This window comes from Lonchura striata, chromosome 1 (assembly GCF_046129695.1).
Source record: "Lonchura striata isolate bLonStr1 chromosome 1, bLonStr1.mat, whole genome shotgun sequence".
Classification (NCBI taxonomy): domain Eukaryota; kingdom Metazoa; phylum Chordata; class Aves; order Passeriformes; family Estrildidae; genus Lonchura; species Lonchura striata.
This window is the reverse complement of record NC_134603.1, coordinates 123,660,461-123,677,871: the sequence shown is the minus strand read 5'-3', so window position 1 is coordinate 123,677,871 and position 17,411 is coordinate 123,660,461. Positions and strand designations below refer to the sequence as shown.

At 36.1% G+C, this 17,411-nt stretch overlaps 1 protein-coding gene across 1 annotated transcript in view; it reads right to left on the bottom strand.

The window, feature by feature from the left end:
* The window catches only part of SKAP2 (src kinase associated phosphoprotein 2), a 117,693-nt gene that overhangs the window by 6,985 nt on the left and 93,297 nt on the right, over positions 1–17,411 (bottom strand). Inside the window, exons 10-11 of the mRNA XM_021538198.3 lie at positions 11,087–11,155; positions 4,424–4,536 (exon numbers count right to left, since the gene is read on the bottom strand). Coding sequence (XP_021393873.2) covers positions 4,424–4,536; positions 11,087–11,155 — 182 coding nt within the window. The remainder of the gene's footprint in view (positions 1–4,423; positions 4,537–11,086; positions 11,156–17,411) is intronic.

Below are 17,411 nucleotides of genomic sequence, written 5' to 3'. Positions count from 1 at the left end.
CTGTCCCCACCCATAAGGATGAAAACTAAGCAAACCAGGAAGGGGGTAATGTATAACTGAGTATTGCATTTTAATTTTGATCAGAAGCATTCCACTGAAGTGAATCTCCCAAAGCTCCCACCTTCCAGCCACTGGCTGCCTTCACACAGCCTCAGAGCACTACATATATTTCAGATGAAGCTAAAATGAAAGATGTACTTTAACATGCTCCAACCATTAATGTGTTCTCATTCCAAAAAACCAGACTAGACCTCCTTGGACATCCAAAAGCTTTGAAAAAGTGTGGTGTGGACACCAGGGCTCAAGCAGTAAGTGTTTTACTCTGCAGATCTGCTCCTAGTTGTACTCCCTGTTTGCTAGAGGAGGAGCCATAGGAAGTATGGCCATGGAATAGAAATTATGCATCTCAGTATGATCAGCCAGAAAACAACCTGAAAAAATAAAATACTCAGGATTTTAGTGTGTCTTTCATATCTTTTAGACAAAATACTGAATAAATATATTTGATTAAGATTATACAGATAGAGAACTAAATGTTCACAGTGATTCTGAAATAGCTGCATGGTTAAGTTGTACTTTTATTTCATAAGCAGTAACCCGAGCTGTGGAGATTCTTTGTTTTTTTACTAGGCAAAAAATACAGGTTGAGATGTGAGCATTTTAACATTTATTGTATTGAAAGAACAAAAATCTGCCACACATGAAACCTACAACTGCTGAATATAGGGTAATCTAAGCACCAAGTTAACACTCTACTTTCATGAGAAATTCTTGAGCAAAAGGTTGTCATAGATGAGGTTTCCATGAATTATAAATACCAGATTGAGCACCACTGGTGTGCAATGAAATAATAACAAGAAGAATTCCATTTAAGATATAATTTCTGATTTTAAAGTATTTGCTATTTTAATACAAATATAAATAAGAAGTATATTAAATTAGTTTAATGCAAAGAAATGTCTACTAAGCAGGTTCCCACTAACAGATTGAGGTAAATTTTCACTATTACTTGCATTTGGCTGATGAAACTGGAACCTCATAACATGTTATGGAACTTCATAACACAAAGCACACACCTAAAGCAAATGAACAAGTAATGCAAGTGTTGCACTTGCATAAATTGTGCATACAAAACTTAGGAAAAAAAATAGAACTACCTCTATCCATAGTTATCATTGTTTCTGGAAATTGATTTCTTGAGTAGAGCTATGGAAGATTTATAAAAATGATTGCTATACTATGGTCTGTTTTCTCATTTATCACATAGGGTTGAAAGCAAAGGCAAGCCCATAAATGAGCAGGAGTTAAGAGCAATCATCCTTTTAGAAAAGAAGACTACAAAGTATTGCATTTCTAACAGTCAATATTAACTAAGAAATGTTATTAACAAGTCTCTTTATCAGTACAGCTATATTTTTTCATTACAAAATGGAATAAGGGTATATAGATTTCTGAAAGTTCACATCACATTCATGGCATAAGTGATAAAAACACTTGAATATACAAGAATATTATAAATTAAAATACTAGTAATAGTATATCTGTACAAATACATTGATCAATTAATCTGAAATGTTAACTATGTTTTTAAATAAAGTTAACAAGTACTATTGTGATAGTTCTGTTAATTCTGCTTCCATTAAAAACTCAACTTTTAAGGGAAACCTGAGAGAAAAACCTAGGAAGAAGTTGTGAGGCTTTGGGGGTTTTTTGTAAAAGTCCAGAGGACTGCTGCCACACAAAAGCCACAACTGATATAAATATTTATAAAATAGCTTAGTTTTTGAATACACCTTTAAAACAAGAAAAATATGCTTTTCTACAGTAACTACACTCGTCGGGCATAGATATCTTGCTTGTCAGAGTGTGAGCTCATGCTCACTGCAATAACTGAGTTTTGATGCTCATTTAAAATCAAATTCTGGGGATTTGTCTTTGCATAATACTTAGCTATTTTAGGAAGTAAACACTGCCAAACTGAAACTATGCTCATTTGGCTAAAAGACATTTCCCTAAAAACTTACATGTAATATACTGCTCCTCTTGCTTTATTTAAATTCTATAAATGCCCAAATTTGCTAAAATAGTTCAAAATTACTTCTGTTATACTAATGATCTCATTTCTTGCAAACAAATAATGCTTTCCCCCTGATTTCTATACGGGCATGAGAAAAGCTGGTAAAAATGTATTGCTTTGGTATAACTGTTGCTGGGAGAGATGAATATCTATCTTATCACGTTCATCAGAGCAGGCTATACCATTTATATTTCACTGTAAAACAAAGAACTATTACATGTTGCACAAATATGCTCGATATTTTGTTAATGCTTCACCCTTCCTACTACAACATGGCTATACCCGTACTTACTTCCTTATCAGCAAAATGTGATTTTCAAGAGTAATGTTCCTGGCTGACATATGATAGAAAGGCAATAAAGCCACAGCTAGGTTCAGCTGAAGCTGAATTTATGACACCATTTTGGATGCATACACATCTCCCCCCTGTCAGTACCTGCATCTCTCATTTTCAACCACTAGATGGTGTGAAAAAATAAAAAAATTGCCTAAGATTCCTGCCGACTGCCACAAAATCCAAGTATTAATGTAGTGGATAAGGAAATATTTTAGAAGAAAAGTCTTGACCCACTTCGGGATAGTTAGGCTCACTTTTCCTTTGGTTATATTTTCACTTACCAGACAAAGAGCTCATAAATGATTAGACCTTGGAACTGAATCAAGTGGAGGGTTAAGATAGATAATTCTCTGGCACTTTCCCCTCCAAGGACCCTAAATTCCAAGCTGACAGTAGTGGCCAACACTCATTTTTCTGAAAAAGCTGTAACAATCTTTAAGCGAAACAGGGCTGAATTTTCTGGGTTGTATTTTGGAGTAGAAATCATTCCAACAGAGAGAGGCTCTATATATCTGGAGCAGCAGCAAGCCTGCTTCAAGGACCGATTATGGATTAATCACAGCATGGCAAGAGGACTGTTGATATACAGAGGACAGCTTAAGCTACTGTTTTTCTATTTTGCTCCATTTTTTAAATTAAATTTCTCACTCTTTTGGGGAAGGAGTAGCAAACAATTTTTTTCACCTACAAGCTGAAGATTAAGATTTTATAGTCGCCATAATGTACTCGAAGAGCACAACCTACAAAGAGGCCAAACTCATACAGTGGAATCCATTCACTCCTGGGCTTTTTGTGGGGAGCGAGAGGGGAAAGAGGTGGTTATTTTAAATTAGTCCAATTCTTCAGTGCTGAATAACTGCTTGAATATTTGCCCAATCCACAAGCTTTATTCAGCCTTTAGTAATGCAATTCAGTTATTAGTTTAAGTGACAATGAAATACCTCAAAAGACATACATGGTCAAATTAATATTAGTAATACATCTTCTATATTTTTATATAGGACTATCCTTCTATCCATAAATCTTAAATTTATTTAAAACAGAAGCTGTTACATTTATTATCCAGAAATGTAGTTAAAGGTATCACAGAAGATTTAAAGCAATTGTGACAAAACTTAATTTGAAACTAGGACAAACAGATGTCTTTACCTTTCATGCACCCCTACTTGTGTTTCAATGACCTACAATGTTTTTTGTACTAATTACACTGAACAGCAATTATATAGACACATATTTGATACAGTTTTTTTCATTGAGAACTTTAAAAGCTCAGCTTTTTTTTTTTTTCTAATATGTGGGGAAAACAAATTTCCTCTGATTAATTGTTCAGAAGTAGACTTCAATGGACTACAAGATATAAATTTTAACAGAGGTTTTGGTTTTGTTGGGGAGGTCAAGGAAAAATCTGAAAATTAACCAACATTAACATAGAATAAAACTTCATCGCTTTACTATTTGATGCCAATTCAGATGAGAGAAATTATATTTCTCATTTGCTCTGCAAACAGAAATGTAGTAAAAAATGTCCAAATCTGTCAGCGCAAACAAATTTGCAATCTGAGCTCTCAGAACAATAACAATATACATACAAAGATGAAAGCATAGTTCAAAAAACAAACCATCTTCTGTAGCAAGATCCCAAAAAAGTCAGAATCAGCAGAGTCAGGAATATAAAACAGGAAACAAAAAACATAACATACAAGATAACTTAAAATTCTACAAGGTTAACTTCTACAAGCAGAAAGTACATTGTCTCCTGTTAAGTCCGTTAACAAATGGTAGCCAAGATCTAACATGTAAATAAACATGCTTTAAAGTTAATTCCTGTTACATGGCTATGTTTTAATTGTGATTATAGTTCATTTGACAAAATAATTAATTGCAGTGGCTATCTGATTGCAGACAAAGGATCTGAAAGGGAGTGCCAATTTCCCCCCACAGAACTGTGGGAATGTGCCCTTGTGCCATGGCTCTTTTTACAACCATGTAGCCCCAGCAGTGTCTCATACCTTGCTGATAATGTAGATAACATCACCACGTTTAAATGTCAACTCATCACTTTCATCTCCTGTGCAGTCCCACAAACCTTGATAGAAATTGGCATAATCGGTATTTTCGCTATCTGCAAAGAAAACAGCACCTAATTATAAAACAACCAAGACTGAGGATAACTAAAGTTACTCTTTAAATCTTCAAATAGTACAAAGTAATTTATTAGCACACATTTCTTATTCCTCTTTTCAGAAGATCTCCTTCCTGCCATGAAAGCAAGTGAAAAATAAATTTAATGTGCAAGCCCTTCACTGGCAAGCTGCATCACTGAGAGACATGCAGCTACAGGTTTTCAAAGCATTTTTCAAAGCTGCAACTTAAAGCAGCTATTTTTCCTCTGCCAGTATATTTCTAGCAAGCCATATATGTATCCAAACTTGAAACTGATAAAACTGCTAGAATATAATTAATAACGATCAGTGAAAGGAAGCTAAAGTATTTTGTGATACACTCCCCCTCTCTCTCCTATTCCAACAAAATTAAATAGCTTCTCTGAGACTCTCTGAGATAATCCTTGATTCTTCCTTCTGAAATATTGGAGAACTTGGAAACTGTTGCTGAAGCTGCATTTCAAAAATATTTGTGTCAGCTCCAGTTTAGGACATTAAGCCCTGGCTAAATGTGCAACTACACTACAGTCATAAACTCATCCTTCTAACAGCATAAGCACAATGGATGTGCTGTGTTCAAGCTGCCATACAGACCATTAACTGATTGATTATTTAGCACTCTTTGCTCTGTAATACGGCAATAACACAGTAATAAATGCTTTGTCATACATTTACAATACAGAGTACATCTATTGAAACACAGCGCTCACACACAGTTAAATACACTGGGTGCTTCTGTTGCACTGCAAACTATTTCCTGTTTTTAATTCCATGAGAATGGAGTGTGATGAGTTAATGCAAAAAGAATGTAAGCAATACCACTAAGATGACCGGTTACATTATGTATACACTAACCAGACAGAATGTATATGTACTAATAATTTACATCACTGGAAAGCTATCTTCTAATTCTGATAACATAAATATCACTGAACTGGCTAGATCAAAGCTGTCATCTTAGTTTTGTTATATGATCCTTGAACTGCAGGCTTGCTGGTTATTCCAACATACACCAGTTACATTTGCATGTCATTAGCACCCTACACCATTATTTATAGTTTACAATTTAACCATGATTGGTTCATTTTATTACCAAAAAACCCTGCTAAAATACCAAGTATCAGGAGATAGAAAGCATCACAACATAAAATAATAGTGGTATTCAACTTGTGTTCTTCTCTATTTTGGCAAATACTTTGATTTGAATTTTAATATTCTTTGTATGAGCAAGAAGAGCTTATTTTCTCTTTCTCCATTTCAGCCTGTGTTCTGTGCTATCTTGTTTGAGTGGCAATACTGTCATAAGGCTAAATATTCACAACCTTCAATTCAAAGCTGCTATGCCAGTCATCCACCATTTAATTTTCCATAAACTGGTGATTAGGAGCTACGATTCACTGCGTAGCACTAGGGGGCGTTCTGGCTGCTAGGGCCCAAAATCTTCTGTCATCACCCCAAAAGCAATAATTAATACCCACATGAAAGCTCACAATCATTCAGAAATAAGAGATTTGGTTATTTTAAAATGCACAGACATTTTAACATTAAGGCATAATCAGTTTGAAATGTTGCACCCCTGAATTTTTGGTCCTTCCTATTTTTCACCTTATTATTCACCAATTTAGCATTAGACAATTGTAAACAGTAATACAGGTTAGCACAAAATTAATTTGTGATAAATATTAAATCAGAATCTCTCCTTGGTCTTTTCTTACTGTACTGATCATGCTTCCCAACTCTGTGTCACAAACAATAACATAAGCCCACATTAGAAAAAAATTAAAATAACTATTTTGGTATATCCCACCTCTCAAGTCTTTCATCAGTTGGCTTATTGATTTTGTTTAAAATACATTACTCAGGACTTTTACTTCTTCAGAACATCACTGGAAGAAATCATGACTTTTCACACTGACCTTTACCACTTTGAGCTCTGCTCTTACCTTTATGTGCCTCAAGTAATTCCTGTTAACACTAAAGTGAGTTGCAACAGAAGAGACCCAACAGCAGGTAAGACATGTCTCTCCTTTTATGTCCATCATGAGCATTTAATTAAGTTTTAAAGATGCATTTTAAAACAAGCTTATTGCAACAGTGAAGATACAGACCAAAGACTCACCATGTCTCTGTACCCTCATTTGTGAATTCAACATAAGATAGGGTTGTTTAAATCAGAAAGCCACACTTTTCAGAAAAATATATACCAGTATTCGAGGAACACAGAAACAAAAAACATGGAAAGAAAGTGGTAATGTAAGTTTGTGAACCACTATGCTGGTCTTTCAAGAAGTGTTAATTTCAAATCTGAAATCCCCTCTCATGCTCATCAGCACAGGCTTCTCCAAATTCTATAAGGGTAACTATCTATACATAAAAGACAGTTATAAATATAACTTCAGACTTTATACACCTCAAGTGAAAAGGGCTTCATAAAATGATTCATAGTGCTTACAAACAGAGGTGTAGAATGAAGAAAAAAAAAAAAAAAGCCTGCAAAAACCTCTGCAAAACACAAGCCCACTCATTCTTACTTTGGTCCCTTTCAGTTTGAGAAGACCTTGACAAATTTCCTTTTATTGCTGCTGAAGAGTGGCATAAAACAAAACCAGGAGGTCTGAGCAAAGGAATTTGGTATTTATATGGCAGTGAAATAATATGAAGCTTCTTAAACACATGTAAGTACCTGAAAACAGATGGATTTAGCATCAAGAACTTATATACTAATTACAGTTCAAAAGTTATTGATTTGCTGGTGTTAATCTGTTACAATTACACAGTATTCTCAAACAAGAATTTTAAGGCATGCGATTTTCTTCAAAATCTTGCATGCCTTAAAAATACTATGATGACATAATTGCTAAACTGAAATGTGTTGCATTTTTAAGGAATGGTCACTTGGCCACAAATACAAATAAGACACAATAAAAAAGCATTAAGTGTGTAGCTGAGGGCAGAAAGCAATTTGATTTTACATACCCACTGTTTTGAAGAGTACCAATCCCAAGAAGTGGGTGAATAGGATTTTGGCTAGATTGTTTCTCCAGAAAATATTTCTTCTATTTCAGGACAGTTACCTGGATGAAATCTACTATCTAATAGTTATCAACAGCTATTATCCAATAGTTATCAATACTTTTCCAAAAATAATTCCTCATGGTTTACTTCAGCCATCTCTGCTTTTATAGTAATGGCAGTAGGAACAATGGATATTTTTGTTCAATATTCAGATGGAAACACCTCAGAGTTATTTTGACAGCTCAAAAGCCAATGGTTGCCAGCCTCTGTGACAGTAGTCTCAAACTGCTTATTTCACTGAAAAATACTGGTATCTGACAAAACATGCTTGAAGAAGGTGAACAGTTCAGGTAAAAAAAAAAAATCTGAAAATTTATCACTCAAGCATGTATCTCAAATACTAGACTATTTAAAACTTAGGAATGCCCATGAATTGCTCAAGGGGGAAAAATTATAATAATCTCCTAACAACCACAATAGACAGAAAAGAAAAACCAAACCACACCACAACTTGAAAAACAGATTAATAGTACATATTTCAAAGGGATTTAAGTGTACTGTCCCACTGCAGCCTAAGGCAATCTAACTGCAGGGTGTTTAATTTCTGCCCCCTACATTGTGACAGTTTTTACAATTCCCATTTCTGAGCACAAACCTGACAGAACACTGAACTGACCAAAACAGAATCAGGAATTACAACCTAAATATGAAAATGCACTACATAAAATATTAGGATAAATGCAATTGTGCCTGATTTCCCTCAGTCATCTATTTTAACATTGATGGCATGTAAGTTAGCAAACCCTACTATGGTAGTGATTTAGAGTCAGTAGTTTTATTATTTGCTTGCACATTCCTTGCCTAGTATATTAAACAGCTTGCCATTCTAAATCATGTTGCTCAACTCTTGGTAAGATTTTTCAAAAGTAAATAGTATCAGATTTGAAGATTATTTAACAACATTTGAAAAAGACATACTGTAGCCCCTTTTGGTAATGATGTGCTCAATGTTTACCAAAGTGGAGGCTTAAAAATGGAGGTACAGCTGAAGCTCAAAATTAATGCTACCAGAATGAGTGTCTTACAGAAGTGATATAGACTCTCGTTTTTACATCTCAACCACTGAACAAGACAAACCCTGTTAAAGAATCCAGTTTTTTGTTCTGATGATGTCCTAAACTTCAGAAAATGCCTGTTACTTACTTGCCCTTTATCCCACAGGCCAGAAAAGTTACAAAATAAGGGCAAGACAACTGTAGGATATTTATTTGGACTCAAACTCTAATCTATTTGAAGATGTTTGGTTTAATCTTTCTCATTCCCCTTCTTCTGTTCCTTAGTTATCCTAAAATCAACACATTTACACTGATAAAGGAAAAAAAAAAGACACTGAAATAGTGATTGTGGAAATGATAATGGGTAGACAGTCATAACAAAAAAGACCCATTAAGCCATATTATACAACTCAAGCTCTTCAGTGCTTTGGTGTTTTTAAAATGACTAGGTCCCTAGCAATTAATGCAAAGCTATCCAGCAGCGAGCGTCAGCACCAAGTAGAACAGAATAAAAAGAACTCGAGTCTGAAAGTTAATTGAAGTAGAAATATGTTAGGGCAAGAAAAGAGTAGGAAAAAAAAGAAAAAAATTTTGCACTAATCAGCTTGAGCTCACAGACAATTTGCACAATATTTTCTCTGAGTTCAGGTTTAGTAAAGGTAAGCAATAAATTAAACTTAAGAATGTATGCACTGTTTGTGTAGAAAATCATAAAATACTCTCAAGTCATGTCAGGTATGTATGATGTGATGCCTATCAGAAATACTCATGTCAACTCAGCCCTAAAAGTCAAACAAATTTCCAGTGTTAAATAGTGAACTATGTAAGATCAGATCACAAAACTATTGCTTGAAATGAACCTGACATCTGGGGGGAACTGCTGTGGTATTTTCAATGACATTACACAAATACTAATAAGACTGATAAGGCTGTTCCCATAACAATTACATTTTTTTCAAAAATGCAGATGCTAAGGTTTTGGTTTTTTAAAAGTATGGCAAATTAGAACTTCAGGAAGGTACATTAGGGAAAAAAATGCTGTTGGCAACTTTATAATTGGATTGACCCCATGCTCCATTATGACAATACACTTATAATTACAGTGATGTCTAAATGAGTACTAAATATTAAGGTTGTAATGAGTCATGTTTTTTTACACATGTTTTTAGCACAGCACAATGCTAACAGCATCTGATGGCTTGGCGCTTGTTTCCTTTCCAAGAAAATCAACCCAAAACTCCTCACAGCAACCTGTTCCTGCTTTCCTATACGGGTCAGGAAATCAGGCCTCTGTTTCCTCTCCACATGTTGCAACAGGAAGAGCACTGCAGAGCTACTTCCTAAAGGAACTCTTCTTGTCCACCCCTTCCTTGACAGCCCTGAAAAATTATGTGTATTATGTACAATGGGGGAAGGAGAGCCAGACTGCATGTCAGTGCAGGTCACAGTTACAATGCAGCAGATCTCAGAAAGGTGTAAGGTCTGATAAGAAGCGAGTCTTCTCTACTTGCTGTGTCAAATCACCAATAGTTTATCTAAAGGTCTGTGCCCTTGAAGTACAAAAATATATTGTTTTTAAGCATAACTGGAAATACCTTTCTATCAAGAAAAGTTGCCTGGCTGTGTGGCTTTTCATGGTGCATAGAGTTATTTTTCCAGTCCCAGAGATAATTAGCACAGGGGCGCTTTGCCAAGCTAAAGCTGAGAGAATATCCTTCACAGCCTTTCTGGGCATTTGTGTCCTTTTCCAATTTTTATGCTGCTGTCACTGGACTCTGGCATTTCTTACCTGATTCATTTGCTTTCTCTGGTAATCATATGCAATGAAGATATGCATGGCCAACATTTAAACAGGCTGCAGATCAATTAGTGGTCTTAAGTTTATCTGATTTTTATCAAAGAAGACAGAGCTTTGGGTCGATTGTCAGAGCCTGTGTCAAGTTGACCTTTTCAGAGACGTCTACATTGCCAGTCCCTTGGGCAACTTGTTGTCCCCTGTTAGTCTCTGAATGGCAGAAGTCTGTTCTGCTCAAGCACAAAGTATACACAGATGTCTATATTACATTCTTATAGGTTTGACAGCAACTGCATGTTGTATCTATAAACTGTCCTTTAGCAGTGACACTTCCTCAATGATGATAAGCTAATTTATGCATCTAAATCTCCTTTGTGCAGAAATGAAAGCTAATTGAGTCATTACAAAGTAATTCAGGAAGGAATACCTTGTATAAATTGGCTTACTTTATAAATCCTTCTCAAGTGGTTTTCATGCATCCTAAGTGGTGCTTAAGCAGTTTTGCTGCCATCATATACCCAGGTAAAAAAAGACAGTTTTACAGAGCTAGAAAAACATTATTTTAAAACACCAAATGGAAGAGAGAAGAAAATAAAGGTATAAAAAAAGTGCATACACAAAATAAAGAGGAAAGGTTTTAATTACCTGAAACAGTGGTAACTTCCTCCTGGCTCTCATTGCTTGGCACTTCAGCTTTTGAGGAAAGACGTTCTTCTGCAAAACACATAACTGCAAATGAAATTCTGAAGGGCCACCTCAGCTGACAGGAATTACAGCCCACATCAGCCTGAAAAACACATTTTATATTTCCAGACTGTAAGCCCTGTTTACCATTTTGCACTTATACAGAAATTGGAACATTGTTATTTCTGTGGTTTCCGCCATCCATCCAAACACTCCAAGAGCTTTCTTTCAAGATCTCAGTTGTGAACATCTGTTTCCCTTTTCACTCTAGTCTGAATGCAGTCATATAGAACTGCAGTTCTGCTGATTTTCAGTCATTCAGAGACAATTAGAATGAGGGTCCTCTTCTGCTGCATGCATTTATTGCCAGAAAAGGATAAAGAAAAGGAAACCAAGGTGTGAAAATGAAATATCTCAAGCTCAAGAAATAACTCAGTTATAGAGAGCAGTATGCAACAAAGGCAGACAACATCTTACCTTCAACACTGTCCTACAGACACAGTAGCTCAACACCTGAACACAGCCACTACAGATACCATGCTGTTCACTGCTCCTGCCCATTGTGCCTGACCACGGTTTTAAGCAAGCCAGACTCTATCAAACTACTTAGTGCAAGTTTAGGAGACAAGAAAAGAGAAAACCTGGCAGTGATCAGCTCTAAAGCATGTTTTCTGGCTAGCAGGCTTGGAACACTCTGAAATCCCCACAGGCAACTTTGAAAGATGTGCTCCATCCTCCCTGTCTGGCACAGACATTGAACTCTCTCGTGTCCAGACCCTCACTTAAGTAAATCCACACTCTGCTCAGTACAGGGACACCAGATCTGCTCCTCACATTTCCCAGTACAGGGATACCAGATCTGCTCCTCATATTTCCCAGTCAACAATCCTGTTGATGATGTAAAAAAGGGGAACAAACTTTTAGCTGAATCCTGTCTTTAGGCTCATAAGGAAGTAGAAACAAATTTATCTTGACATTTACAGTAAACTGACAAGGTTGCTGTACTGAATGAGGAAATAGTATATTGATAAACCCACTTCTCAAACATGAGATTTAATACATTTCAACTCTCTGTATTTGCTACTCATCACATTGTATAATGATAGTCAAGCTTCTTTTTAAGATACACATTTCAGCAACTGATTTGGATATTTTACTAATGACAGACAACAGATGAAGCACTCACAGTGTGAAACTCTTATGTAATTGCCCGTTTAGTTTGACAAAGAGTGAATTTTATATCAAAAGTTCAAAGGATTTTTTCAACCTTCTAAAAATTTAATCTATACACAAGACTGTTCCTGCAAACATTAAAGCAGATGTTTAAAGCACAAGAGTAGACCTGTTGGAATTAGTATGCGTAATTACTGCTAATCTCTATACACAATCCTACAAATATTGCAATTACAACATAAGATTCACTTTATAAAGAGCTTTGAAATCCTGCCCTACTAAGCCAGAAAGATTTTTTCTTCTTGAATCTTGACTAGTTAAAAATCTGGGAAAGATTAATATTAACTATTTTGTAAACCAAGGTAGTGGGGAGAGAACAGGGAAAAAAATCCTAGCAATAGAACAGGAGAAATCTGAATCTGTAGTACACACAAAACACTCTAAACTATGTTCTACATTTAGATGTTCAAATGTATTCCCCTACTTGGCATTAACATTTGTCACATATTTCCAAGTATGCTCATCTGTTTATTTTAAGAACTCACAATTGGAGCATAAATGGCAAAAATGCATCCCTATGTGTTGTCCAGAGCACTAGGAGGCACTGTCATTCTGTGGGTTCCCTACCATGGTTACACCCCTCACAGGGAGCAGTACCCCAGGATCAGTCACATTTGCTAGAATTTCTCCCTTTTCCCAGAAAAAGCACCTTCATCCAACGCACATGCTATTATATTATTCTTTCATAAAAGAGATGTTGATATTACATATTACTGAATGTTTGGACCTAAATCAGTTGCTCTGTTGAATGTCCTATGGATTTTAACTCTATCACTTGTCATGGTCATCAGACTAGTTTAAACTGAGGACTGACTGCAGCAGAGGGTATCCCAAGTAAAGCAAAGAAGCAGCAGAAGTTTGAAGAGACTTTTTTGTAAGGTACTGCTGAATACTGCATTGTGATTTCACAGAAAATATTTAGAATATATGTATTATTCTGAAATATTTATTTCCTAGAAACAAAAGTTGACCAGATGCACATCTGAAGATATGAAAATGTCTGAATCAAAGCTCTTTGAATTTCAAAAGTTGCCAAATTCAAGCAAAAACTCACCATATTTGCATACTGGTTTGGATCTCAACCATCCCCACTTATCCCACCTTGCTTTACAGTACAGAATTGTCACAAAGAGGACAAAGTTTCAGGTGCAATTTGACTGGAAGAGGCACTCCAGAAGCATGCTGGACATGGTCCAGCTGTTAATGGGCATTCAGTCCATGGTATCAGGCTGAAGTGACTGCATAGGAAACCTCCTCTGAAACATGCACAACAAATATCAGGTCCTTGGCACAAACCTCAGCTTTATGAATCTGTTGCAAATGGTTCATGATATTTGCTAATGCAATCATACTCAGAGTGGAGCAGTTGTAGTAGTCTTGGCTTAGGGTAGTAAAAAAGAACCTGGGGTTCTTAACTTTTGTTTTCTGATATTATGGCCTGAAGCAGTAACTATGTGCAGGCAGTGTCCTTTAAACACAGCAACCTCGATTACCTTGGGAATTACAGCTGCAGTCTGATGCAACATGCATAACTTTGTGTTGCAACATGGCATAGAATCAAAAGATGAAAAATTGAATTTAAAAAATACAGTAGAAATACTTCTGGTATTTTTAAGATACTGTGCATAAGGAGTCATGCACGCCTTTAAAATAATCTGTTGCAGTTTTTCCTCTGTATATCTCCTTCACACTATCTCTATCACTGCAGAGAGAAAATACTCTTTTCCACCCTCTCACTATGTCAGAATGAGACTAATCTACACTAACCAAACCAATGAACTCTTCCAGAGCTGTAGATCCTAACAATCCCTGAGATACAGATTATGTTCCATACTATGCTGATACTTAGAGACCTTAACAGCAAAATTTTTGTGACAATACAACAAGGAACGAACTATATTTGTTAAAGGTTTTTTTTCAGTTAGTCCATGGAAGTTGTTGAAAATAATTTGCAGTTTGAAGAAAAAACAGAAGAATAAGCGCTCAAACACATATGATTCTACCATCCACAAAATTTAAAAACTGAACAATGAATTCTACATTTTTTACATGAATCCATTAAAAGGAGGAAGGAAAAAAGACTGGACTACTTGAGTATAAAATGGATAAGAGTTTGGCTTGAACAGTGCATTCCTCCAATGGAATGTGGTATCTCCATGATAAACATGCATAAATTTAGCAGTTTCCTCTACTAAAATGTTACCTAATAATCTTTTTACATTAGATTCCAATTTAATGCCATTATTATTTGGTATTCTATTGCCTTATAGTTTCTGACACATTGTCGTTGCACAATACTAGTTTACACCTTGAATAATCCCAGTTTGTGAGTTAATATATTCTATTCAATGCTTTGATTACAGTAAACAAAACCAGCTCAGCTATGCAGCAAAATCTACCAAACCACACAGATGGTTATAAGCTTTTCATTGTGTGGTTTCCATAGCAATCATATTGCAAATCTGGAAGCTTCTTGCAAATAAGCAGCTTGTATTTACATGCCTCTCGGCTGCAGCATAGAACACAACAGGTGAAGTTATTATTCCTATCACATATTGTTAGCAACATGACTGGAAGATGTTTTGATCAGTTCAGATAAAAAGTACTGCAGTGAACTAATTTTTCATCTATTTCATAATGATACAAGCAATCACACACTTGTAATGCACATTCATGTCTCTTCACTTGAAATCTCACTGTAATGTCAGAAGGTTATAAGCATACAAAGTCTTGTAAGATAGAGACCCCCACAAAAAAAAAATTATTATTAAATAATCAAGTAAAAAACTACACAGTGTCTTTACTATTGTACTTCGCAGGGAGGACAGATGCACACAAAATAACAGGTGTGTACATGAATGCAGCTGATGCTGAATATCACAGATCTACACTGTTCTGCCTATGAAAAAGTAAAAGAAATAATGGCATGTTAACACCAAGAGTAATACTCCTCCACACTGCATTTTTGCTGCCAAATAATGACTCCACACAAATGCAAACAAGAACTTTCAAACCCAAATAAATGCTTACCATGGGAAAGAGTTAAGACCTTTTCTCTCCAGAATTTTCAGTTCTATGAATTGACTCACCCTCCAAATGGATTATTACTCTAATAAGGAACATAAATCAACCTCACTACATAATTTTTTATTAATTAGGAAGAATTAGCTTTTTTTAAAAACAAGAGTATTTGTTCAGAGAAACATTTAATATTTCTAGAGAAGCAGCAATAAATGCACACAATTTAAGAAGATTATTTATATAATTTGGCCAAACTGACATCTTGTGCTAGCATTTGTGGTGAGGGCTAGCAACCATCTGGGTCAAAGGACTATGCATTAATGCCCTGTTTTATGCAGGACAAGCAAATTGCCTTACCTGAGGTCAGTGTTCCCAGCCTTGGGGATGGCGTCCTCTGCAGTATTCTCACCTGTACAGGCCTGTACACTTCACCTAAATCCTTAGCTTTAGCCTAAGGAGCTTCATAGAAAATCTAGTAGGCCTACTTGCCCTGGTGTATTTATAATGGCAGGGATTTTAATTTCTGGTATCTTCTTTTAGACTCCACATCCACCCATTATACATGAGAGAGATCTCTCTGTACAAAGAGATCTTCAAATGCAATTAGCAAAACTCCAGTTATGATAATCCTCCAATATTCTCAAAGATCTGTCCCTTTTCCCCATCTCCTCTGGGACATGGCAGTTTACTGGAAGATTTACACACAACTTCTTGACATTTCACCTCACCCTGCATTCCCATTAGCAGCCCAGTGTACTCTGTAAACAACAAAACAGTTTGGAAAAGGCTGCTGAAGGTGCTATTGTCTAGCCATGGTATGAGTTTTTGGGAGCAGCAGAGAGGGGGAGAGAGATTCTTGTTTTATTAATGCTCCACCTGACTGTACAACAGTGCATGGTTTGAGATTGAAAATGCCTCCAGGACAGTGAGAAAAGTGGAAAACAAGTTGGCTGCTAGAGAAGAGATTATAAATATGAGAATTTCTTACCATGACAGAAGAGAGGACATTTTATTGCTACTTCTGTGGGTCAGCTAGTTACTGTGGGTAGGTCTGGGACCCTGGCAAGGAGGTCAGGAACTCCCCTGTACAGAGCCCCAAGAGACACTGTCTTTGATCTCTATCCATGGAAAAGAGTTTTCAATCTTACAGGATGAATTACAAGCTCTGAGCATTTGATATAAGTAATAATTAGTGTGGCACGGATGCAAAAGTAGAATTTTAGGATTCTAGATAAGGGGTTCAAAGGGGGCAAGATGGAGGAAACTGGGCATGCCTTATCCTTTTTCTTCTTCTTCATGCCCTCCATGTTTCACTGTAGTGTTGGCATTTTTCTATTGGTTTAGATTGGGCACACTGTTCAACATAGGTGATAGACATTGACACATTATTGTAAATATAGCACAGGTAGTTTCTGGTATATAATGTTTGTAACATCCCACTGAGGGCAGAGCCCCACACACTGCCCTGCAGGACAGACCTGCTGCAGGTCAGACAGAACATGTTATAGATAAGCAAGAATAAACAACCTTGAAAACCAGCACAAACGAATTATGACTTCTTCTTTGGTAGCAGGGCTGAAAGACAGAGACTTTCTGCAATCTCAGGATCATTTAAATATCACAGAGTCTGACAGTTACCACCCAACAGTTCAAACAAAAAAAAGTTATATTCCTACATGGCAAACTTGAGGGTAAAAAAAAAAAACAACAACCAATTTCCACAACACAAGCAGAATGATAGAAAGAGATCACCCAAACACAGGTTAAACACTGGGATTGCAGACAAGATGACAACGTATGTCAGCAGAAGCAGAAGTTGCATCTGACTAAATGGTCATCATTGTGTTCAGAAATATGATGGGAAATGGGTAGTACAGAATTGTATTCCAACAGAAGACAGAAAGAGATCTCTGGGCTATGAACAATATAAAAATACATCTTACAGAAAAATATTATGCATACTGAGATGCTTCAGTTTTAGTTGATGACAACCCATGCCTATTCCTAGGCAAATTTCTCCCAACACTTGTGA